At 40.6% G+C, this 27,063-nt stretch overlaps 1 protein-coding gene across 2 annotated transcripts in view; it reads right to left on the reverse strand.

Moving 5' to 3' along the window:
• Positions 1-12,223: 12,223 nt before the first annotated feature.
• AKAP11 (A-kinase anchoring protein 11) overlaps positions 12,224-27,063 on the reverse strand; it is a 48,316-nt gene continuing 33,476 nt past the window's right edge. Inside the window, exons 9-12 of one of the 2 annotated variants that reach the window (XM_008706809.2) lie at positions 22,657-22,740; positions 21,826-21,872; positions 18,610-18,770; positions 12,224-16,228 (exon numbers count right to left, since the gene is read on the reverse strand). In XM_008706809.2, the coding sequence (XP_008705031.1) occupies positions 16,088-16,228; positions 18,610-18,770; positions 21,826-21,872; positions 22,657-22,740 (433 nt within the window). In that variant the 3' untranslated portion in view covers positions 12,224-16,087. The remainder of the gene's footprint in view (positions 16,229-18,609; positions 18,771-21,825; positions 21,873-22,656; positions 22,741-27,063) is intronic. The other variant, XM_040623158.1, reaches the window with a different exon arrangement.

Genomic DNA, 27,063 nt, shown 5'->3' on the forward strand with positions numbered 1-27,063 from the left:
GAAGAATTCCAGATAGTTCCGTAGCTCCTCTCACACTCGAGGTGGACAGTAACTCCCCACTCCCTTCGTGTGGGCTACCCACAATGACTTCCTTGCAAACAGCACAGTAAGCAAAGGTGGGAAAAGAGAGGAGCTTTTCAGTGGACAAACCATCTCCGTCAGGGGCTCAAGGTTACCATCAACAGTGAGTCATGTTGATAGTACATACCCGTGATGTGATGTGACAAGAAGGGCAATTTACCTTTGTGGTCTTCCTTCCAGAAACCCAGAACCCCAGTCTAACCAGGAGAAAAACGTCAAACAAATCCCAATTGAGAAACATTCTAAAAAATATTCTGCTGAACTCCTCAGAACTCTCAAGGGTCATCAAAAACAAGGAAAGTCTAAGAAACTGTCACAGCAAAGAGAAGTCTAAGGCGATATCTATATGACAATTAGACATAGGACCCTGTGATAGAAACAGTGCACAAGGTGAATGAAGCACGGACTTCAGTTCATAATATGTCAGTACGTTAGTTGTAACAAATGCACCGTACTCCTGCAAGATATTAGTGAAGAAAACTGGGTGTGATAGGAATGCGACCTCTCTGTACTATCTTTGCAACTTTTCTGTAAATTTAAAACTATTCTAAAGCGAAAAGTTTATTTAAAGCAATTGGGGGGGAGGGGGGAGGTGCCTGGGTGGCGCAGTTAGTCTGACTCTTGATTTCGGCTCAGGTCCTGACACTGAGCCCTGGGTCTGGCTCTGTGCTCGGCGCGGAGCCTGCCTGCTTGAGATTCTCTCTCTCCCTCTCTCTCTGCCTCTCCTCCCCTGATCTCACTCTTGCTTGCTCTCTCTCTAAAAACAACTGCTACAAGGACAAACAGAAACAAGACAGTAAAGCGACTGGGATTGCTGGGGCCCCATCCCCAGAGGCTGTGATTCAGGAGGGCTAGCGTGAGACTCATCAACTCGCTAGAGCAGGCGAGGCAGACGACGCCATTGCAGGTGCCTTCGCAGCCTGTTAAAGGCTACGATCCAGAGACATCTGTTTAAGCAGAAAAACAAATGGCTCCTGAAACGTCTCCCTCCCTCTACACTTGAGTGCCATTGGCTTCCAGGACAAAAAGAACCGCCTCGTATCTGCCTGGCCCGCTCGGAAAATATCATTATTCCGTGGTCATTCACCAAAGGCCACATTTCCTCAGGTTTTGACAGCCCCCAAGTACAATCGCATCCACAAAGATAAGCTTTAAACAGTGATGATGATAACAGCCCGTGCCATGGCCTCTGCAAGCTAGCAAAATAAAGGAAATAAAAGGCGAATAAAAGACATTGCTTCCAGTAGCTCTTCAGCTGCACATGACATTGCATGGACAAAAGCTATTCATTCACCAGGAGGGCAGCAGGGGAGGGGATGTAACATGCACTTCTTCAAAGCTGGACCAGCTGTGCCTCTTCGTACATGAGCTCCCGGTATTCTCCAAAACTCTAATTAGTCTATATTTAGTGAACTAAAAGAAACATAATTTTAACTAATGAGTGGTCTTCAGTTTCAAACAGGAGCCTTGGGGCTGTTAAACTGGTTTAGTTGAAGAGGATAAACATAGATGGGGAACCCATATCATTAGAATAGACGGTTATAGGTTATTATGAAATTGTTGGCTTGTGTCTCTATTATTTTCTCTGTGGGTAGTTAATGCCTTGACCGCTTCATTAATATAGACTGTTTTTTGGTGACCATATTATTCATTTCCTATGACTGTGCATTTTCATAGTGACGGGATGGTCAGTCACTCCCAGGCGATACCGTTTGTCTTAACTTACAGACTTTCTTGAAGCATCAGGAAAAACGTAATTCTGCCTGTGTGTGTGTGTGTGTGTGTGTGTGTGTGTGTGTGTGTGTGTAACCAACCAGCCCTGCTGTCTGCTGAAGGCAGCTCTGTGAGCGGGGCTGTGAATATGAACACACGCGGTCTTCAATTACCAGGCCATCAGCACTTTCTCGCTGGTCATGCGTCCCATGCCCCAGCGTGGGGGTCAGACTAATGAGCTCGGCCTGTGTACCAGGCAACAGTCTCCACTGACAACACTGTCATGACTAATTCGCTTTCTGGCTCCTGGGAATAAATTGGGGCACTCTGTTTTTGACTAAAATGCAATGAATTGTGAGCCTCGCCAACCTTGGAGAAGGGCTGACTGTGGTCTCTGACAGGCGAGCAGTCCGCACAGGGCCCGTGTGTAGGTTTGCCTTTGGAAAACAGCGTAGGGATGGAGATTTTTGGCCTGAAGTAGAGGACCATGGAAAAAAAATTCATTGAGGAAATTTAGCCCAAGTCCACGTTGCCAACCTCAAATGATTAGTTTCCATATAGAAAACAAAAATAAAGACCAGGACAAGATAAAGTTTATTCCCCAGGCTTTTCTGCTACATGAATCATCCCAACCAAGTAACCAGGATACTTCCGTCCACAATACCTCAAAACAGACTCAAATGGCATTGAAATCAATTGTATTTCCCCATTTTTAATGACACAAAGTTCATTTCAGTTGAGCAAATGACATCATACAGGGAAAAATAACCAGCAACCTTTAGCTGCATGTAACCATGGTGGACACTTTCAAATACGGATTGTCGGGCCTATAATAACTGTTGAACCACAACTGATCCCGCAAATGTCAAAGTCAGGGCTGCAGCAAAGCAACTGATCAGCATCCTAAATCCTGTGCCAGGATAATTTGTTTCTGAGACAAATTATTCCTGATACATATATAAAAAAATACTTCTAATTAGAACCACTAATTAATCCTCCCAGTGCTCTGTCCTGATAAATGTAAACATGCATCTCTTCACGGAGGCGCGACGGAGGAAACCACAGGGAAGCTAAGTTGATCACGCAGCAAATCAGAGAAGACCCGAAGTTCAGATGAAGAATTTGTCTCCTCATTCTAAGCTCAAGCCGTTTACCTCGGCATTACTGAGAAAATGCCACTGAGATTAGAAACAGGCCAGACAGACATCACTACATGGAGTGCTTCTTGGTATTTGGGCTCAGACTCTGAGGCTGCCTTTCGGTTTCTGTCTTTTTGATGTCTTTCTTCCCTGGAAATGCTAACTAGCCCTGTCCAGGGGGAAGGTTGGGCAGCAAATACTGGTCAAAAGGGAAAAGGTCAGTCGTTGCATCCTGCTTCTGTTAGACTGGAGTTTCTAGTTCCTTCAGGAGGACTGTTCAGGACAAATGTATCATCTCGGTGTACCTCGTCAAAGCACCTTCTAGGGTCAGCAGCGTCAGATGCGTGCTCTGCTAATAAATACTGAGCATGTGCCGGTCACTGTGCTCCGTGCCGAGGATATAAAGGCCCAAGGACATCATCTCTTTCAGTCCAGGACAGGAAGGAAGACACAAGAAAACCTCATCTTTCCTCTTGGAACGCCCTCCCCGATTATTCGCATCAGAGCCCACGACTTGGTTGGAGAATTCTCTGCCCCTTCAGTGACACTCTGTGGCAGCACGGGCCAATAGAAGCATAATGTGGGCCCCAAATACATGCAGTGGAGCTTAAATTTTCAAATAGTCATATTTTTAAAAGTTGAAAAAGAACAGGTGAGTAAATTTTAATAATATACTTCATATGAATCCGTATGTCCAAAATTGTACCATTTCAACATGTAATCAAATGAATAAATTATTAATGAGATTTTTTCCATACTACATCTTTGAAATCTATACTCAGAGCACATTTCAACTTGAACTAGTCCCATTTCAAGGGCTCAGTGGCCACATGTGGCTGGAGGCTCAGCTCTAGACACCTGGCCTGGCCTCTCTTCTTTTCCTCTGGGGAGCTCAAAGTTTTCATTCAAACAAGCAGGTAAGGTATCGGTTTCCTATTGCCGCTGTAAGAAATTACCACACATTTAGTGGTGTAGCACGACACAAATGTTATTATCTTACAGTTCTGTAGATCAGAGGTCTGACATGGGTCGCACCGGGCTAACCTCAGTGTCCTCAGGGCCACACCCCTTTGGAAGGCTCCAAGGAAGAACCCATTTCCTTGCCTTTTCCAGCTGCTAGAGGCTGCCTGCTCTCGTGGCCTCTTGGCCCCTTCTGCCATCCTCAAAGCCAGCTATGTGGCCTCTCTCGGACTCTTCCTCTCCACTCCCATCTTCCTCTGACTACAGCCGGAGAAAAGTCTCCCACTTCCAGATTAGATTGGGCCCACCTGGATAATTCAAAGTGATCGCCCCATCTTAAGGTCCTTAACTTTCTCACATCGGCAAAGTCCCTTTTGCCACGTAAAGTAAAATAGTCACAGGTTCCGAGGCTAGGGACGTGGACATATTTGGGGGGCCATCGTTCTGGCTATCATGGGTCTCACTTCTGTTTGTTTCTTTGTTTTCTTATTCTAAAGAGAGAAGAGTAGACATTTAAAGTTGGGGACTTGGAGAATCCATCAAGGTACTGGGAAGGCTCTGCCTTTTGCCCTCAAGCTCATATTGATTTCCTCCCTTGGATAAGAAAAAACTACTTTCATGAAGTTCTACCCTCAGGGTATGAATTATTTCCCTCACATGCCACTGACCACTCATTCAAAAAGTATTTTAAGATTTTGTAGATAGCAGACATGTGCCAATTCTACAAAACCACCACAAACAAGTACCAAGAAGAAAATCATGGCAGAAGGTCAGAATTCTTTTTCAAAAGTAAGGGCTTTTAGTAATAGTAGTGGTAGCAGTAGTCGTATGTATTTACCATGTTGGGAGCACACTAAGAGCACGCATTCCTTCCCAAAATAATGTTACTAATTTTTTAAATTGGGAAACGGTAGGTGTGTCTACTATCAGTTATTCTCAACTCTAGATAATTGGAAATTGCTAATGAGAAGAAATAACATAGGAAAATCCCAAATGAGGAACAATAATTTAGAAAAAGAAGCTTTGGGGCACCTGGGTGTCTCAGTCGTTAAGCATCTGCCTTCGGCTCAGGGTGTGATCCCAGGGTCCGGAGATTGAGCCCCACATCGGGCTCCTCCGCTGGGAGCCTGCGTCTTCCTCTCCCACTCCCCTGCTTGTGTTCCCTCTCGCGCTGGCTGTCTCTCTCTCTCTCTCTCTGTCAAATAAATAATAAAATCTTAAAAAAAACAAAAAAGAAAGAAAGAAAGAAAAGAAAAGAAAAAAAAGAAAAGAAAAGAAAAAGAAGCTTTGTCAGAAAAATCAAAATCCTTAATACATGGAGCCAGAGACCAAAATGGGAATATAGGCAAAGACCAATACATACAAGATTTTCTTGGGAAAAATGATCTTTTAAAGACTTAAAAATTATGAAGCAATTATGTGTTTATCCACATATATAAATGCATCTTTTGATGGTAGGTTAGTATTTGCAATAGTTTCCTGCCAAGAATGCATGTTGCTTGTCACCTGATTTATGGCCTTGGCCCCTTTGGGAGCATAATCATAAAACCAAAACTGTCAGGGCAGGAGAGCACTTCTGATCATCAAGTCCAGCCCACTTGTTTTATAGATTAAGAAACAGGCCACACTGGGAGATCAAGTAACTTGCTCAAAGTCCTACAAGTGACTAGTGGCTCAACTCTAGACTGCAAACTCCCAGTACACTGCTTTTTCCACTGACTTACTGGGGAGGGGTAAATCCCTGTCCATCTGTCCACCCATCCATCCATCCATCCATTCATTCAACAAACATTTGTCGAGTGCCCACTACATGCCAGATACTATTCTAGGGCTGAGGACACAGGACAGGACAAAACGGGTAAAGTCCCAGCTCTAAGGGAGCTTATACTCTGGGGGATAAAGGGGTGATAAATATATGCTTATGTCAGATGGAAAAGGGGCTGAGAAGGAAAATCAAGCGATAATCCAATAATAGAACGTAAGGGGGTAAGAAGTGATGGAAGGTAGCTGCACTTCCAGGGAGGACTGCCCTGGTAAGGAGCCATTTTGAACAGAGACTGAATTGGGAGCAATTTTTAGAGTACACTCAGAATGAAAGCTAATTTTAAATGGCGTAGACATGAGGAAATGCTTCTAGAAAGTTCCCAAAAAGCTCTTGAGGAGTGACTGAGATGGATGGAAATGGGTAAAATAAGAAGGAAGAAGGGGGGTGGTTTGAGCACGCGAGGAACGCCGGTGGTGTGTCTGCAGTCTGTCCACCCGAGCAGGAGGGGACTATCTGAGGAGCCCCAGGGACACCCGTCTCCTGTGTGCCTGGCAATGTCTGGGTTGGGGGGGACGGGTCCCATGACCACTGGGCAGCCCTTCTGACCTGAAACGAAGGGGCGAACCTGAGCAGAAGTGAGCAAAGAGTTGAGAAAACGATCCAGGTCCTGGCTGGGGCTGGAAGAGGATGGAGCAGCAAGAAAAGACCTTGCAAGTGAAGCTAGGTAGGAGCCAGCCGCTGAAACAGGGAAACAGGGACCGGCTGCGAGAGACTGAGAGAGGGTTCAGGCAGCCTGGCTAATTGTGCCTGAGGAAGCCTTCCGCCGGCCGTAGACTGTGCTGCTGTACCACCTGGAGGCGCAAAGTAGCACTGCAGCGTTAAGAGAGCAGAGCGGATCATCCGTGTTTCTGCAGCAGGAGTCTGGGCTTCTGCGGTCCCTTCCCGAAGACCCCTTCTCGTTGTAATAAAGCGCTCTATGGCCCTGGGTGGTTTTTGAGCACTGCCGTGTTGGTGCAGGGGTACCCCACTGACCCCTTAGCCCCCAGCGGGCTCAAGCAGCTCAGGTCCTGTGTCTTCAGCCTGAATCAGGAGGCCAGCATGTCCCCGCTCTTAGCCGAGGACCACACTGGCCGTGCTGCAGCTCTGTGCTTTGCAACAGGCCCCTGGCTAACTGGCGTCCTTCCCTTTCCCGGGATCGACTCCCGCTCAAGGCCCTGGTTTACAGTGTCCTCCTTGCGTCCTCTGCCCATCTCCCTCCAGCATCTGCCTCTGATCCAGTCCTTGCAACAGGCACTTTTTGTTGCAACACCCACTACAAGAGTGGATAATGAAGCTTCTGTCAGGAGCTGGGGTGGGAATCCACACGGAGGAATACGTCCAGGAGATTCAAGACAGACCTAGAGATAAGACAGGCAACGGTAATAGCTTCCCTTTGATTGCCTCTGAGGACAGCAGTCTCCTCCCTCACCCCTATCCGCCCCCCTTTAAGAGGCTGACAAATCGAAAACCCAGGTAATGTATACCTTCTCTAGGGGGGCAATGCAGGAAGCACAGAAAAGTGTTGGTTTTTTCCTTAATCTTCAGTTGAGCTCACATACCATTTTTCTTCAAAGTTTTTTTTTTCAAAATTTTCAAAAACTACCTATTAACGTACCCCAGAGCCTCCTTTGATTAAATTTTGTCGAGTAATTTAATTTAAATGAATTTTTATCATTGTGGAGTGTACCACACATTATAAATATTATACAAAGGATGTGTATAATTTGAAGGGAAAAGTGGAGCATCCAGGGACTCACCACGCATAAATAGAATATTACTGGTGCTTTGGAAGCCTCTGTTCTGCGCTCTTCCCTTTCCCATCTCCACAGGCAAATCCTTGTCCTGAATTTTGTATGAATTATTCCTTTATGTTTTTATAGTTATGTAGGACTCCAAAGGGATTGATGCATATGTTTGTGTGTAGGTATTTATATATATAATCATACACTAAGATCATAGAGTATATAATCATATGCTGTCATTATATATATATAACGAACTTAATATATTTTGAACTTTAAATGCACTCACTTTCTTGTATTCTTCTATGACTTGCTTCTTTTGCTTTATGTTTTTGCAATGCACCCACGTTGATGTACGCGGCTATGACCGTTTCCCACTGTTGTACGAAATTCCACCGGATGCGAGGCAGCTGGGAGGCTCCGTCAGTTAAGCGTCTGCCTTTGACTCAGGTCATGATCCCAGGGTCCTGGGATGGAGCCTCACGTCCAGCTCCCTGCTCAGGGGGAGTCTGCTGCTCCCTCTCCCTCTGCCTGCCGCTCTGACTACTTGTGCGTGTGTGCTGTCAAATAAAGAAATAAAATCTTTTTAGAAAGTTCCATTGGATGCCTGTAACACAAGTTATTCATCCAGTCCAGTGTTGATGAGCAGTGTACATATCTCCTGGTGTATATATGCTAGAGTCTCTCTAGAGTTTCTAACAGTTAAATTGTTATGACATAGGACACACACAAGTCCAACTTAACTAGGTAATACTCAGTCCTTTTCCAGAGCAACTGTGCCAGTTTCACAGATCAGGTTGCCCTGGAAACAGATTTTAATATTCCTGTGCAGGAAGTTTATTGAGGGGGTGGGCTTGGGAACACCTGTACGGGATGAGGAGAGCAGGGTTTAGATTTACCATCTTATTTTGTGCTATTTTTCGGTTTAGCTGTTTCTTTTTCTTTTCTTGACTTCTGCTTGGTTTTTCTACTAGTTTGAATATATGCAATTTAGTTATATTCTCTTACTGATCGCCCTGGAGATTTTAGCTTGCTTATTCAATAATCTAAAAAAAGTAGACAAATATGTGTCCAGCTCTTAATAGAAAATTTAATGTGTATTGTTTCTGCTTGAGAGTTGTCAGTTTTCTTGAATCTGTGGATGGTTCTTCTGTCATTTCTAGAATATTTCCAGCAAATTTCTTTTCAAATATTAATTCTACCCTATTTTCTCCCTCTTCTCCTTCTGTAATTATTACACGTGTTGGTTCTCCTTTCCCTCAATGGTGCTTAACCTTTCCTTCATACACCCCATCTTTGTTTTTGTTTTTAAAGATTTTATTTATTTATTTGACAGAGAGAGAGAGCACAAGCAGGGAGAGCAGCAGACGGAGAGGGAGAAGCAGGCTCCCCACTGAGCAGGGAGCCCAATGTGGAGCTGTATCCCAGGACCCTGGGATCATGACCTGAGCTGAAGGCAGACACTTAACCGACTGAGCCACCCAGGCAGCCCCCATCTTTGTTTTTTTACACTGTAGCCTGGAGAATTCTTTCCAATTCACAAATTCTCTCTCAGCTATGCCTAATCAGCCATTAGACTCAACCACTGAGTTTTCTCCTTTCAAGTTTTCATTTTTAGAAGTCTGTTTTTAAAATATATTTTTCGGCATGCCTGGGTGGCTCAGTCGTTAAGCATCTGACTCTTCATCTCAGCTCAGGTGTCGATCTCAGGGTCATGAGTTCAAGCCTCACATTGGGCTCCACGCCCAGCTCACTTAAAAGAATAGATAGATGATAGATAGATAGATAGATAGATGATAGATAGATGATAGAAATATGTATACATATGTGTATAACATATATACGTGTATGTATATATGTATAATACATATATGTTCTCTGATATTTTATAAGATTTTTTGAAATATAATTTCCTAGCACAAAATTCATCCTTTTTAAATGTGAGTTGTTCAACCATGAACATGTTCAACACCCCAAAGGAAACTTGTACCCATGAGCAGTCACCCTCCTTTTTCTCCAGCCCCCAATCCCTGGCAACCGCTAATGTACTTTCTGTCACTACGGATTTGCTTATTCTATTATGTATAAATGGAATCATATAACACGTGGCCTCTTATGTCTGCTGTCTTACACAGCATCCTGTTTTTCAGGTTCATCCGTGTTGTAGCTTGTATCCCTACTTCATTCCTTTTAACGGCTAAATAATCTTCCATATGGATAAACCACATTTTGTTTGTCTATCAGTTGATTGACATGTGAGTCCCTTCCACTTCGGGGCTATTATGAATGCTATGAACGTTCTGGTACAAGTTTTTGTGCAGACGTGTTTTTGTACAAGTTTCTCATATCCTTAGGAGTGGAACTGTTGGTTCATATGGTAACTGTCTTACTTTCTTGAGGAACTGTCAAACTGGCTCAAAGTGGCTGCCTCACTTTAAATTCCCACCAGCGGTGTATAAAAGCCCCAATTTCTTCACATCCTTGCCAACACTTTTTATTGTTCACCTTTTTTCATTATTCCATCCTAGTGGATGTGGAGACATTCCGTGTTATATTTAAGCTTCCCTCTTTGTATCTAACACAGCTACTTTATATTCTGTGCTTGACAATACTAACATCTGGAACAGGTCAGTTTTCTTCCAATCCCCAGGGTGGGAGAGTTGTGATTATTTTCCACCCTCCCAAGTTCACTTTTATGTTGTGGGAATAGCCCTTTGGGGTCTTCACTTTGACCGGGCCCCTAAGCTCAGAGTGATGGTTAATTTTATGTGCCGACTTGGCTAGGCCACAGTGTCAGAGGTTTGGTCAAACACATCTGGGTGTTGCTACAAAGGTATTTTTCAGATGAGATAAACAATTTAAATCAGTAGATTGTGAATAAAGAGGATTATTCTCCATTACGTGGGTGGGCCTCACCCAATCAGTTAAAGGTTTTAAGAAAAAAAGGACCAACGTCCCCTAGGAAAGAGGGAATTTTTCCAGCAGACTGCCTTCAGATACGAGCTATATTATTGGCTCTTCCCTGGGTCTCCAGCCTGCTGCCTACCCTGCATATTTTGAATTTGTCAGCTTTCATAACATGTGAGCCAATTCTTAAAAAAAATAAAAAAGATTTAGAGAGAGAGCACAAGCAGGGAGAGGCGGAGAGGGAGAGGGAGAAGTGGGCTCCCTGCTGAGCGCAGAACCAGACACGGGGACTCAATCTCCGGACCCTGACAACATGACCTGAGCAGAAAACTGAGAGTCAGACCCTTCCTTAACCAACTGAGCCCCCCAGATGCCCCTGAGACATCATTTCTAAAGGAGGTGTTGGTTGTATGAGGTCTTAAAGCCTCCAATTCAGGTGTCTAAGAAATAGAATTGATTTCTTATTGATAACTTCGTCTCTATTTCTACCCCGTTCTGTATGATGGCAGAAAACTGAAACTTGGTCAATTCTAAGATGGGCAAAGTGGATGGAACAGGTCATGCCAGAGGGAAAAAAACCCTACTAAGCCCGGACTGAAGGGGCCATCGTTATTCAGCACCTGCCAAACTGTCGCCACACAGGAGGAGGCCAGTGTTGCAGAGCTTCCAGTTTTTCAAGAGAAGCTGAAATTCAAAACATATTCAAATGTGCCATCTTCAAGTGTTGATAACGATCTCACATTGGGCCAAAGCATTTCAACGGACAGGATTTAGTTCACAGGGATCATTTAATAGACTTCGAGGCTCAGAAGTCTATTTAGCTGTCCGTTTAAAAGAGGGGGCCCCTAAAAAGTCAAATGTGGGGCTTCGATTCTCTCTGAAAAAAAATTTTTTTAAATCTCTTTCCAATCTAGAATATTATCCTCCTTGCCCTAGAGCACTAAAGTAAAACAGGTGATTACAAAACCTACAAAGGAGAAAAGAACGCCACCACGTTCCCTAGGAGTGAGCTTCACACATGCATTGTTCCCGCTGTAAACACAACGCAGCAAAAAGCTTAGATTTTTTTATTCTTACCCTTCTTTGCACAATAGCACCAAGAGCTTGTTCCTCCTAGGATACGTGACTTCTCCCCATCTTCCCCACTTTGAAAAAAATCTGAGCTAACTCTTCCAGTCCTGTTCCCCATCCTCCTCACTATCCCAGCTAAGACACAGATTGTAAATGATCCCAACGTGCAAAATTGTTCAAATGCCGTTTGTCACAAATTCCTGTTCCTTTTGAGCCCTTTTTCCTTTGTGGAATTCCAGGCTAAGGAATCTTGCTTACTTTTTCTCAGCATTTTTGAATTGTTTTCTTGGTATCTGGGATCCACTCATACCCAAGGCCCTGTTTACGATCATTATTTCCTAGTATTTTGCAACATACGCACAAAGCTAGAAAATCATTCCCTAATTTCTGGGCTTTACATACTTAAGACAAGTCATATTCCATTAGCAACAAACAACGAGCACCCAACTTTTAAGTGCCTGATGCTACGTGGCATGACGGAGGTACGGATACGGAAGGAGTCCCGCATCCGGGCCGGAACAATGTCCCAGCACACCACCATAATATTCTACTTGGCACTCAAATGCAAAACAGCCCTTCGCTGGCAGACAGCCCTTCGAGTCACGCATGTCAGCATTCAAAGGCACCTGAATATATAGCTAGAATCCAGTGTCTGGTTAAAAATACCTAGCTTCCCCAGTTCTCAGAAACGATTTTAGAAGCATGGAGATCATCTGATGCGTCTTCTGTCGTGGCAGTTCCGCTCATATGCCTTTGTTTAGTTCAGGACAGAATAGTTAACAAGATGTTACAGAAGGAAACTGAGGCCAGGCATCTCTTACGTTTATTGGAGAATTCTTAGTTGGGAGAGGAAAGCTCACAAACAATTCATAAAAGATAAAAGAACAATTAATTGCAAATGATTACAAAGGTAGTTTCCGAAATGTTTATTTTGAGCCACTGCAAAAACAAAAGAAGAGTGCATCCTGAAGTTCATATTTTGGTAAATGAACGTATCAAAGGACAGAAAAGCCAAAAAAAGTTACTGTTATACAAGATCTTACTATAGTAATTCCACACAAATAAACAGCTACAATTACTCAAAGCTGCTTTTGCTATATATATATTAAACAAGAATGTGAATTACTTTAAACACGGCACAAGTAACCAAAGTTAGCAAATCCAGCAATATTAAAACCCAATATTAAATAGTATTCAAACATTACAACAAAAACAAACAATGGACTTCTAGAACTGCAATTCTGCCCATGTGAAAGGAATGTACATGGATGGTAAAAAAACAATAATAATAAATAAATAAAGTGACGAGAGTGACCAACGCTGCACCCGCCTCTTCAGAGCAGGAATACAGCAAGGGAGTAAGTGCGCATGGGGTCTTTTGCTAAAAATGAAAAAAAAAAATGCATTTCACTTTAGTATAATCACAGAATACCCACTGAAGCTCGAATTGTCTTGTGCTGGTGACAGGTGGGCAGGGTTTTAAATGGAAAAGTATCTTCCCTACACCCTGAGTGTGGATGCATTAATATATATTTTTTTAACTGTGTAAAGTTTCCTTTGGGAAATATAAAATTTAAAGCAACATACTGATGGGAAATTGATAGTTAATTGTGAAAGAATACTATTAGCTAAATAATTAACTAAGAAGACATCTTGAGTCTAGACTCCAATGATGAGTCAGGGTTAAGTTTTGCATTTAGGAAATGTGCACGGATGTCAAAGCCATGTGGATAAATGATCTTTCACTTTATACATGGTACATTTAATAAGTAATTAAATTCTCCTACCAGCAACATAAAACCCTTATTTAAGCAAAATGGAAGTATTATGAATTGAATTCACATCAAATATCTGAAAGGGTAAGTGGAACATTTTTCAAAGTATAAAGATGTTATCACACGTATTCACTGACTGAATACTCTCAAAGGTTTTATTACTCCATTAAAATTCTATCAACCATCCCAACAGGTATTTTAATTTTCTTCTGTAATTTATAAATGAATCATTCATTTTGTATAAATCAGGAAATATTTTCAAAATCAACATTAATAATCTCCAAAATATAAATGTAATTTAAACTTGGCTTGGGAAAAGAAGAATATGAAAGAACTGCTGCATTTCAGTCAAAAATAATGTTTTTAAAAAAACCCTTATCACAGGCCTCATTCGCTTTCTTTCCCAAGATCCTTCAAGGGTTCTGAAATTGATAAACAGAGAATTCAACTCAATGCACATCACAACTTTAACAGTTCTGAATAAGACATAGTAATTTCATAAAGGCCAAAATGCACAGAATGGCAAGATTACAATGTTATAATATAAATACGTCAAGTAGATGTTTAATAAAATGAGAGGGGGTGGGGGGGGTTCTCTCAACAAACAGGGCTGTTCTGAAGACCAAGCAACCAAACAGACGTAAGAGGTCTTTGGAATAATCACAAAGTGCCTTTAAAGAAAGTAAGTTTAGACTGGACTTGATTAAAAGATCCTTCTCTCCATATAAGGAGCTTTACTCACGCTTCTTCTTACATCTGCCAATACTTAATATTTTTCTCTACGTCCCTAAACTATACAAGGGTAGAGTTCCATTAGGATTCTTACCACACATGCTAACACCTAAAGACTGGTCTGTCATGACGTAGTGGCTACATAAAGGAACTCCGAGTCCAGCACAGCTCCAGGTAAATGCAGAGAAAACAAGGACAGGAGGAAAATCTTACTTCAAAATGATTATTACCCTAAGAGATAGAAACATTTTCAAGCACAGAAAGTTTTACAAAACGAATATATCTTCACTTTAGTTTAAAAGAAATTCAGAACTCAATTTGCTGTTAATCAAATCCGTACATGTATCGAAGTTACTAAACACAACTTCATAGTTATATACTTGTAAAAATTCAATCTAAACTTAATAATCACTTAATCCATGTTCTAATCAACACCCCAGTTCCTAGCGTGTATAAACCCGGTCCAGTGCTGCTGCATCTCAAGTTCTGAGAAGCTGAAGACGGAAACTGTTCTGGCTATATAGATTTCCTGCATTTCTCCACCTTAAAAAATACTTGAAGAACTTTAGGAAAATTTATTTTTAAGGCTTGCTCTATTTCTTTATCTTAAATTGAGAAAACCCAAAATTTACACTGTAACTTCAAAATATTTAAGTATAACTTTTGGCATTTTTCTTAAAAAGCAAATTTTACTCTCTCGTTATAAAATATATTTCTCTACCATAATGATTAATTCAAATTAATGTAAGTGCCTTATTCCTTGCCCCTCGGTGGGTGCTATGTCTTCTACACTTTGTGCAGCTTCCAGAACAGTCAGTGCTCAGGAAAAAAGAAAATGTAATGGAGCAAAGCCAAAGCCCCCAACAAAAAGTGATTTACTCTAGACTGACGCTAATGGAAGAACCAACACCAAGACACAGTCTCGGTCCTCTATTCAAGTCAACCTGCAGTTTCTAAAGACAAAGTAGTAGAAAACACAGAGCCCAGAAAACTCATGTCAGACGGCTTTACAAAACAGAACAGATACCATTTTATTGGGGGGGGGGGAGCTGGGAATACCCTCTTTTTCTAGAAAAAGCTTATCCTTGCTAAGCAGAGAGTTTTGTGGGTTTTTTTTTTCAAAAATTCAACAATGAAAATCATTACTGGGTTTCTCTATATGCATTTCCACATTAACATTAATTTTTAAAATTTTAACATGTTTTGCACCTAAATTTATTCTCATTTACAGGATAAGTCAGGGACCCAAAATAGTCAAAAAAAGAAATAAAAATTCTTACTGCAAATCTTCATAGACATTTTATTTTAAAGCACCTTTAAATGTGAACAGTGGGTTTCTAACCAAGAAAACAGTAAAATAAAAAAGGGCACAAACCCACTAGGCAAGGCTAAAGTACTCCTTTACACACACACACACACACACACACACACACTCTCTCTCTCTCTCTCTCATTTTCATGCCAGTTGGATTGGCAACATTAGCAAATAATGTCATTTGATGAAAGGCTGGAGAAACTATCATTTATGGTATTTATAGAAACCTAAAATACTAATATGTTTCTAAGAAATTAAATAGTTTGGGGGATTCAAAACACTACCAAGCACCGAGCTATGAAAATAAAATTGACTTTCTATGGGGCAGGTAGAGGGGTGGGGAACCCATTAGCCTCAAAGCTCTTTTGTCAGTTTAGTTCTCAACAGAATAGCATTTGTTTGCAAAGGAGCAGAATTCTAAGGCTTCGTCCCTGGAACCTATCCTCAGCCACCTCAGCGTGGTTTGTAGCAGCACTATTCGGATGCAAAAAGAATGCTGTCAGTCCGCGTCCCTGAAAACCTCCTGGTCAGACCTTCCTTCAAATCAACGTTCTTGGGGTCTCAACACATTACGCACGTGTATAGAAGAATGATGAAGAGAGTATTTGACAGATTACAAAAGTATGAACTATATACACGTGGGATGACCGAAGGCGCTTAAAAAGCTCCATTTACTGCCCTCCCGGTTCACTGTCCGTGCTAGTATTCAGTTTACCCTCCGCATCTTCCTGCGTTTCCTCCCTCCCGCGCGGGCGACGCAGGGCTGCGGGCTCCTACTACGCGGTCTCCAAGAGCCAATCAAACAGCGACTGGCAGCTCGCGCGGGCGACGCAGGGCTGCGGGCTCCTACTACGCGGTCTCCAAGAGCCAATCAAACAGCGACTTGCAGCTCGCGGGGGCGGCCGGCTCGGCCCGCGCTTCGTAGTACCGCAGCACGGCCCGCAGCACGTCCCCCACCTTCCAGCCCTTTCCTTGCAGCCGGCGGGAGAGCTAGGAAGAAGGAAAGGCATGTCCCACATTAACCGAAATCAATCTCATGACAACAAAGTTTCCAGTCTTAGTTTTAGTATCAGGGGACTGTAAGATTCTTGCTGTCTGCAGTAAAATATTATTTCCCAGTTTTATGACGAGGTCTTTCCCCTAAATTACCACCCTTCTACGCAAATTACACATTTCTTCCTTCCTGCCCTCGACAAACACATCTCCTCCAGAGAATGACACTTCGGGACTGCTGGAGACGGAACTGCACAAACCTCACCCACCTGAGAGTCTGTGAGGGAGTCGAGTCTCCATTTCTACACGAAACTCTTGACCTAAATACATCTGTCACACCCTCAATTAGGAACATAAAATAATAAAGACAATGTCAATCTTAATAGAAGGATGTGGACTTTTCCTTCCACAGTATGTAGTGTGGCTTTTTTCTGGAATACACGCTCTGGCCTCAATGGAAACATGGCTTTCTAAGTTAAGAAACGTTAATGTTTCAACAAAAAACAACCAAAAAAGTAAGTAAATATTGTGGTGATCATTTCACAATATATACAAATATTGAATTATGTTGTATACCTGAAACTAATGTATTTCAATAATACCTCAATTTAAAAAAAAAAGTAAATAAATACAGGTTTAAATAAACTCCATTGTCACCAGAATCAGAACATGTCTTCCATCATTTTTTTGTTTAGTTCTGTAAAAACTACTTCAATTTTGTAATGTAAATATGCTTAGCCTTGTTAAATACAGCCTTACAGAGATAATTCACAGACCAAACAATTCATCCATTTAAAGAGTACTTACTTAATCAACGATTTTTAGTATAGTCACCGAGTTGAATGCAACCATCACCACAATCACTGTTAGAACAGGTTTCCCAGAACAAAAGGAAAGCTCTACCCATTAGTAAACACTCCCCATTTCTCCCAAACCCCTCAACTCTACGCAATCACTAATCCACTTCAGTCTCTAGAGATTTGCCCATGTTGGCCATTTCATGTAAGTATGAAATATACAGTCTCTGGTGACCAGTTTCTTCCACCTAATGTGACTTCGAGGTTCCTCCATGGCGTAGCATGTATGTACTTCCTTCCTTTTTACTGACAGATAGTATTCCACTGCACAGATAAACCACATTTTATTTATCCATTCTGGGATGTTTCCACTTCTGGCCTCGTATGAATAATGTTGCCAGGGACATACATTTTCATTCCTCTTGGGTATATACGTAGGAGTGGAATTGCTATGGTTTAACTTTTTGAGGAATTTCCAGAATGTTTTCCTACGTTACTTGGGGTTGAGCACCAAGCACCACCACACGCATGCTCAGCTCTACCTAAGGTCTTCCTTAGCCCTCCTTTTGTTCAAGATTAAATGACTTGAAAATGTCTGCCTCCTTCCAGAGAGTTCTAACACCTTTCCTACCCACTCCTTCTCCTAGATAACTCATTTCTTGAGGAGCACTTTGTCTTATTTTCTCCTTCTTCACAAAAACAGAAACCTAAACTAGAAAAATCCAAAAAGTCCAAGAAAAAACCAACAACCAAATACAAAAAAAAGTTATTTTTACTGAATATCTTTTTCACATACTTCTTTCAACAATATCTTTGTAAATTCTGAACCAGGAATCAAGAGTAACTGAACTGTTCCTTTTTTGTTACAGATCAATTTACACTGTTATTCATTGAACTATTTTATACCCTATAACAAGATTAAATCAAAATTCTGATAATGAAGATCTGGGGGCAAAAACCTTAAGACTATAAAATAAAAATGTGGACTAACAAGGTGCTTGGCACACAGTTAAGTTCTCAATAAAAACACCCAATTAATGCATCGAATGTGAATGTTCTGTCTTGGAACCCTACAAAATACTCAAAGTGGTCTGTGGTTCCTTATAAGATGTTTAAACCTTCATGGCTTTTGAGTATGCTAGTTTCTCCCACTAGTAAGACTGGTTAACAGACTAGGAGACATACTAATTACCAGGCATAATTATGAACCAATTTAAAAGAAAGAATAACTCAATCTTTTCATATGAACACATGTTTATTAATAGCACCTAACTTTGAGTACTTAGGACGTGCCAGGCACTAGATCGAGCAATTTTTTTTTACAGTATTATGTTTAATTCTCACAAACCTCTATAAGGTAACCTCTCTACTCATTTTCATAGTGCAGAAAAGGAAACTGACCAGTAAGCCTGCCCAAGGTTAGACGACTAGACTGGCAGAGCCGACATCCTGACCCACTCTGGACATAAGCACTTACCCACTCTGCTATCAAGGGGCATCTTACTAGATCAACCACGTGACACAGAACATCGTATTTGGTTAAACGTGTCCTTACAACCACCCTGTAAGGCAGGTACTTACTTGTATGAATTCCTTCTTTGCAGAGTCATGAAGATAAAGTTCTGCCACTTCGGCCTCAGAAGCAACAAGCCACTGAAGAATAATCCTTAGCTGGGGGTCTACTGTGCACGGCTCCATGTCGATATTTGTAATGAGCAGAATCTTTCTGTCTTGCTCCAAACCTAATATTTACATTTAAACAATATAAAGTGAAACTCATCAATTCAACTCTCAATACTCCGGTTTCCAAGGATAGAGAAATATTTTCCATTCCTTAAGATTCCAATGAATGCTGGGAAAAAAATCTGTCTTTTCTTATCCTCACCTCAACACAACCAAAACACTTACTTGAAAGGGCAAAATAATTCTACAACAAAGGAATACTGTTGATCACCTACTGAGAGCACAAGTCCAAAACTCTGTTTTGAGGCACTGAGTATCAATCACTGTAAATACCATAATCTGTGTCAAAACACGATCTACAGGTAAAGAAAGAGAAACAAAACTATAAAAGCCATGACTACAATCAAAATATAAATCTCAAATAAATATATTAAATGGACTTGAAGAAAGCTTCTTGAACTAAGAGAAGTAACAGAAGCAACGAACACTTGTAAAGGGCATATTACGTCCTAAGTATTGTTCTAAGCCCTTCCCATATACAAACTCCTGGAACCCTCACACATATCCAGTGAAGCGAGAACTACCATCATCTCCATTTACAGGTAAGGGATGTGAGGCAGGGAGAGAAGTAGCTGGGCCAGGATATGAACACACAGTCTGGCTCCATGCCTCCATGATCTTTATCACTTCATTCTTCAGGCAAAAGGGGGGGGGGGGATGTCACATGCAGCCACTTACATCCCAAAAGCCAGACCAGGGAATTTTCTGGTATACCCCTTTATAAATAAGATATTGCTCTCGAATTTCATTTTTTTTAATGAAAATTATGTTCTCAACATAAAGAAGGATGAATCGCTGTGGACTATAAAACTAATGACCTGTGGACTGATATCATGTGTTTACCACTCCTGTTTAATGATGGCTGAGCAAAAGGCAGAGTGGAGACAAGGGCCCTCCCACACAACAGGTGAGCAGCCGGCATGCTGGCAGACATCACGCCAATTTGTACCAGTCATGGAAATTTGTTGGCCAATGTCCCTGATTATTTTTTACAGTTTGCAGGGCATTCTAGACCACTACTAATCATTTTTAGGATTTGTGTTGGTCCCTAATTTTTTCATTTAAAAAACGGATCCACGTCATTCTCTTCAGTTAAACGTACTGCCTTTTCCCTCCTCTCCCCATACCGACTCTCAGTCAAAAATGGGTCTGGTGCACTATGAAACCAGACATGGTCTCTGGGCCATTTTGTAAATACTGCAGAGGTCACGGGGTTGGAAGCCAAGTGACCCGAGACTTCTCTGTATTACTGGCTTTTTCAGTTTGGGGCTCCTGGTACCTGGCCTAGGAGAGGTCACTCAACACCTGGGAAGAGGCAAGTGGCTGACCTCCTGCAACTAAAAATACAACAAAATGAGGTTTGTTGCCTTAGGACTTCCATAACTTTGAATCTTTCTATAAACCCATAAATCTCTCCTAATTTACCAATTCCTAATTTACCAAGTTTCAAAGCTGGCCACAATTTTCTCTATAATGAGATGCCTATGATCTTGAAAGCTGAGAAGTGACATGTATCTACATATAATTCATCTGATTTCTAGCCACTCACAAAAGAAATCCTAAAAAGTTTGCTAGTGCCAAAAGTAAATTTTTAAGATCAATTTCATATTTATATTAACTTGTATCTTCTTTTTTTTAGAGGAAACACAAGCAGGGGGAGCGGGAGAGGAAGAAGCAGGCTCATGGCGGAAGAGCCTGACATGGGGCTCGATCCGACAACGCCGGGATCACGCCCTGAGCCGAAGGCAGACGCTTAACCGCTGTGCCACCCAGGCGCCCCTAACTTGTATCTTCTTAATCGTCCTCAGTAAAGTCAGTTAAGTAATGACTAGTTCATTAGAGAAAATACTCACCACATGCATTTAAACCATGTACAGCCTTTGGAACAACTTTGCTCACAGGCATTATTTGGGGAAAGGGACACAACTTTCCTAGAGAAAGTCAACACTCTTTTAGTCAAGAAAAAGAAAACAAACATTACCTCGCCTATCTGTAACTCTAAGAATATTGCCCCACCCCTACTTCATATCTGATGACAAAAACTGCTACAAGTCCTATATGAAGAATGTTTGCTTAAAAAAAAAAGTGTCTACTTAGCAGAAGCACTGGGACTAAAAAATAATCACCTTAAGTCTGAGGATTTTAACTCAGAAACCAGTACATGACACTTCCCTGAATAAGAAAGGTATAAATGGCGATAAAACTAATCGGACATTCAGGTGTTCTAAAGTACATTTCAAGAAATTCATCTGGGCGATTTTCTGTTTGCCCACTTCTAAAGAAATGATGAAAAAAAGCACTAGTTCAAAAACAAATATCTCAAACAGTATGAATATTTTTAGGTGTCACTCTATAGAAAACTTTATTGGTATTTACATAATTAAAAAAAATAAGCCATCTAAATACAATGAAAATTCAGCTTCAACATGGAAAGTTTCTACATTCACTCATTGTAATATTTCAATTAAGGATTATAAATCATGGCCCAGAACACTGTGACCAATGGTATCTAGTATTTACATATTTGGAACAATGTTCATCAAAGGAAGAATGGAATACTTTCTTCAAATATGTATACTTGTGAGTTTAGGAACAGAACTGAGAATTTAAAATATCTTTTAATTTTTACTTACTAATTTATGTAAGATCAACATTAAACACTAATTCAAGAGGTTACTAGTTTGGAAGGAAAAAACTAGGGCACATGCCATAATTAAAATAAATTGTATCTTATAATGTAAGGGCTTTATGTTTAGAAAATGATAATTATAGAGAGATTATCATAAATTTCCCTCTCAAATCATTGAATAATCCTTTTAAAGTAGTTCAGTCTTTACACCAATCAAATGGTACAAATGGTTCAAAAAAGGACCTGCCACTAGATACATTAGTTCAATGTTAGTTCAATCATCAATACGATGATTTGTAATGTTAATACCCTGATTTTGTGATAACGTGGAGCTTCAGTGATGAAATCACACAAGGTGAAGACTCTTCTAGGAAACCTTATACAAAAAAACATGCAAACACTTTACAAAACAAACTGTCAGTTACCTTCTCCAGCGTCCTCATGTTCTTCATCCTTATCATCTGGCCCATCACTTCTCGAATAAAAGAGCAGGAGCATTTAAAAAAAAAAAGCTTTAATCAATAACGGTATTAAAACCAATTCTTAAAATGTGTTAAAGAGTGAATGTTACAATATGATATATGACATTTAAAAAGGGAAGAAATGACAATAAAAAAGGAAGCTTTGCTTCTCACACCATTTCATATTAAAATCTGACTTGTAAATGATGCCTAGACAGGTCATCAATAACTATGAAGTTCTCCCTTACCGTGATAGAGAACACCAAGTAATTTCAGGATAAAATTTAATTTCAAAGAATTTAAAGCTAAAATAGTCTACTAATTTTGTTCTGGATAACACAGCATTTGAATTAGCATAGAATGCCATGAATAATTATTTATTAATGCCTCTGCTGATGGCATGCACATATTTTTAACACAATAAAAATACATTTTTCCTACACTCTTCTTATATATGAAATAATATTACATACAAAAACAAAACAGCAGCAACAAAAACCAGAAATCCTGTAGGAAGCAAGCTCTTTTTAATGAAATAATAATTGGTAGGATGAAAAGTAGCAAGCAGAGCAACACATGCATGGATGTAACACATTTTGCAATTAGATGTCAGTTGTATCTTAGCATAATTGAATTTTTTCATTAGATGTAAATTATCAAGCAGAATCATGTCCAAACATAGGAGAAGAGCAGATTGATACATATTGGCACTGTAACCCATGTTCTTTTAAGAACATGACATCATGCATTAGTGTGAAAGACTCATCAGTTTGTAAGTTTCTGGACTGGACCAACCTTTCTGATGTTGGAAAGGATAAATTGTCCTCATACAAATCTCCTTCTAAACCAAGACTGCTCCAGCTACTGCTGTTACCATTACTGCCAGAAGAAGAAAAGAACAGAGCTGAACCAGAAAATGAATAGTAAAGACCACCTTGGTTTTCCTTGGAACAGCTTCTGTCAGTGGTAAGTGGGAGGTTCGGAAGCTGCCCGGTGGAGCGGGCCATCCGCAGAGGTAGAGAGACCATCACTGCTACTGGACGGCTTCAGACATTTGGGAGTTTTCTTACTTGTCCTCCATCGATCAGGAAAATTAATCTCAATTTATATTTATTTTAATATGAACACAACAGAATGACTTTTAGGACAGCAAATGAATGCATAAAATAAGAAGTTTCAATGATTAAATTAACGTCTATGGCAAATCTTGGGATATAATTTGTAAAAAGCCAATACTCTTCAGTTTAGGTAAAATTTTAAAAAGACCACAGATTAACATTCTCTCAGCTCTTTAGACAATGCAAACACTGATGGATTTGGGGGGCGGGAATGAAATGATAGGCACCAAAACATAGTCCCAAATAGACCTTTTCTAACTACTTGGAGAAAAGATGATTTCTGATTTCAAAGTACTCTTATTATGTCAATTACCTTCACTTCATACGTTATGTATAATTCAGTAGGTGGCAAATAACATACATTTTCTTCAGAATATTGAGTAACCAAGGCTTAATACACCTGTCTTGTGGGCCAGTCACTAACGCCACACAGATACCTTCTTAAACTACCTAATCAAAAGAAGAAAGCAACTATGTTCTAAAACTGCGGCAAAGCAGTAAGAAACAAAAAGCAACTATGTTCAGAAACAAAATTTAATTTTTCAGATTAAAACCTAAACATGCAACTTAAAATTCTAATCATTAACATAATTAGTAAGCACATTAGTTTGCAGTGATAAGCAGCTTATATTTCCCCACATTAGGCTAGGCAATTATAAAAATTAATATATACACAAACCAAAATTTTGGTTCTAAAAAGTGAATTAACACAAAATCATCTTCTGTGCATCAGTAAATGTTGACAAGGTTACCAAAAAAAGGATGATTATTTAAAAGTTCTAAAGAGTTTCCAAGCAATTTCAGTAACTTGCATATCCATATTTACTCTGGCACTAGCAAACTGTCACAAACTATACTGTGTTAGAAAAGTTAAAACTGAGCAGTGCCTTTTCAACCTATGTTCAAACAAATACAGCTCTGTTATAAAACCATGAAAACAGCCAGAGTTTCGCCTATGTAGCCTGCTGTCAGACAAACCAAAGATGGGAAAACACGGAAATACAGAATGGACAGACAGCTGTGAGCCAGACTGAAAGGAAAAATTGAGGATCTCAAACATTGCATTTATCTCTATTAGTAGAATGATTTTCTTTTTCTTTTTTTTTTTTTTAAGATTTTATTTATTTATTTGACAGAGATAGAGACAGCCAGCGAAAGAGGGAACACAAGCAGGGGGAGTGGGAGAGGGAGAAGCAGGCTCACAGCGGAGGAGCCTGATGTGGGGCTCGATCCCATAACGCCGGGATCACGCCCTGAGTCGAAGGCAGACGCCCAACCGCTGTGCCACCCAGGCGCCCCCTAGTAGAATGATTTTCTAAACAAAGAAAAATATTACAAAATTAAAATTCTTACCTACAACCTGACAACAGTAATGATTCCTCCTTTCAATTAATCAAAATCCATCCCTAAAGTTTAGGTGAACAGGCAAAGAAATAATGCCAAAAAAATGTAAAGACTAAAGATTCAACCTCATTCCCCCTTCCTTTTGCCCCTCAAAATGGGTCAGATGTCAAGTCAGTTATTAATAAAACGTCACTTCTAACTAGGGTGCCTGTATAATTCTCCATCTAACCAGGACACTTTTGGCAACAAAAGAAGTACTTATTAAAGTACACCAGAGCAGCGGAAGTAAATGAGGACTGTCCCGAGCAAACTGGGAGGTACAATCGTCCTCCACTAACCCAACATAAAACAACTTAATTTCTTCACTTAACAGTGTTCCCATATTTCATTCTTTTTTTTTTTTTTAAAGATTTTATTTATTTATTTGACAGAGAGAGAGACCGCAGCGAGAGAGGGAACACAAGCAGGGGGAGTGGGAGAGGAAGAAGCAGGCTCATAGCGGAAGAGCCTGATGTGGGGCTCGATCCCAGATCGCCGGGATCACACCCTGAGCCGAAGGCAGACGCTTAACCGCTGTGCCACCCAGGCGCCCCCATATATTTCATTCTTGAACACTGCCCTGCTTCCATCATCTTCTTTTAAATCTTTTCCTGTTGCCTACCTAGCTATCCCTATCTGTGTGTTTTCCATCTTTTCGTATTTCCTAGGTCTGGAGCAGGCGTACCTCGAGGCAATAGGGGTCAAGGGCTAAGACTCTTTATCGTGCTTTTCAGTCACATGAAGACTACTATCAATTTTGACATATCTCATAAATGTTATCTCAAAAACTCCGCAAGCCCGGTCCCATCTCTTACCTAATCTACTACATAACTTTGAAGAAATTCACAGACTGCTTGAAATACTTAAGAGATGCACGTACACAGACCAGGTCTCTTTCAGATCAAATAATAAGACACTCCTTATGAACACCTGTGAAACTCGGAAATTATGATTTCTTTTTTAACTGCTGCCCTCTACTAAACTTCCTACTTGGGAGTAAAAGCACATGAAGTGTCCAAACCACTGAAGTCATTTATCTCCTATCTGATCTCTGTATCAGAAAATTACCGTTCCTGTAGCAGCTGTCCTCAAAGACGACACATGTGCAGCCACGTATCTCAAGTGTGGTCCCTGAACCACCGGCATTAAAATCATCCGAGATTCCTGAGACCTCCAATGACCTAGGGAGTCTTAATCTCTCTAGAAACCGTATGTTCAACAAGCATACTACCCACCTTGGAGCCCTACTCTTTCTTTGTGCTTGAACCTTAATAACCACAGAGCATAATCGTTCTTATTAAGACTTGCTCAATTAAAACTACAGGTGCTTTTCTGACAAAATGCTGTGAAGCGAAGTTATTCCCCATCCTGAATTCAGTTCATTTTCTGAACCAAATGCGTTTACCCATGTTAAACATAATTCTTTTAGTCTCCGCCTGATTCGGTCTTTTTGAAACTTGGTTCTGTTAATGAGAGGATATTTTCGTCTTTGTTTTAAGTCATTCACAAATAATGAGCATAGCAGTCCCTTCTTATCTGCAGACAATGCATTCCAAGGCCCGCAGTGGATGCCAGAAACCATGGATAGTACCAAATCCTACAAATACTACATTTTTCTCTTTACATACATACCTATGATGAAGTTTAATTGATAAATCAGGCACAGTCAGAGGTTAACAACGAAAACTAATAATAAAATTATAACAATATACTATAATAAAAGTTATGTGAATGTGGTCTGTCTCTCTCAAAGTATCTTCTTCTATCTACTTACCATCCTTATGATGATGTGAGATGATAAAATGCTTACATGAGGAGATGAAGTGGGGGGAATGACACAGGCACAGTGACATAGTGTTAGGCACAAGTGACCTTCTGACAACACATCAGAAGGAGGGCCATCTGCTTCTGCACCTCGACTGACCATGGGACACCACGGAAAGCAAAACCGCAGATGGGGGCGGGCAGGATGGGGGGTTCTACTTATTCTCTATCACTAGTAAAATGCTAAAGAGGACAGAAACAAGGACAGAGCCATCCAATCAGACAACGTTCTGCACAGAACTGTTCAACTGGCTACAGGGCCCTTAACGCCACGGGCCATGAACCCTAGTTCACCCATTTTAACACCAGGATTTCCTAAGCAGCAATGTCAACCCTCACTGAAATTCTAGAAGCCTGTGTTTCTCTAAGATGAGAGAAGAATTTAAGTGTTAACATTCTCTTCCAGGTAGAGTTATGGAGAGGGCCAAATGATGTTTGTGATATTCCCCCTACCTCCCACTACCAGTTTTAAAGACTGCCTTTTTGGACCCAGATTTTAAAATGTATTAGAGGTTTACATACCATTTTAAGAAACTACGGTAAAATAGATGTTTTTAAAAATATTAATACTTACTGGTTAATCCAAACAACAGACAAAATGCTCTGAGATGATGTGTTCCAACAGGTGGAAAAGCCATTTCCTCCCCTTCGTCCCCTCCTCCCACAGTCTTCTCACCTCCACTTCTTAGTAAGTCAATTCCAAGGGTTCTGTTCAACTGAAGCTGCACAGGGTCCTTTCCACAGCCTGAATCTAAGAACCCTTTCCTCTCCCTAGACTCAGCCCTGGAATGGATTATTTCCAATTATCAATTAATGTGGATAAAAATTTATGGCATTTTATAGTTTAGTCAGGAATACCTTTAGAGAGTTAAGAAGA

Source organism: Ursus maritimus, unplaced genomic scaffold (assembly GCF_017311325.1).
Source record: "Ursus maritimus isolate PB19 unplaced genomic scaffold, ASM1731132v1 scaffold_10, whole genome shotgun sequence".
In the NCBI taxonomy this organism is placed as follows: Eukaryota; Metazoa; Chordata; class Mammalia; order Carnivora; family Ursidae; genus Ursus; species Ursus maritimus.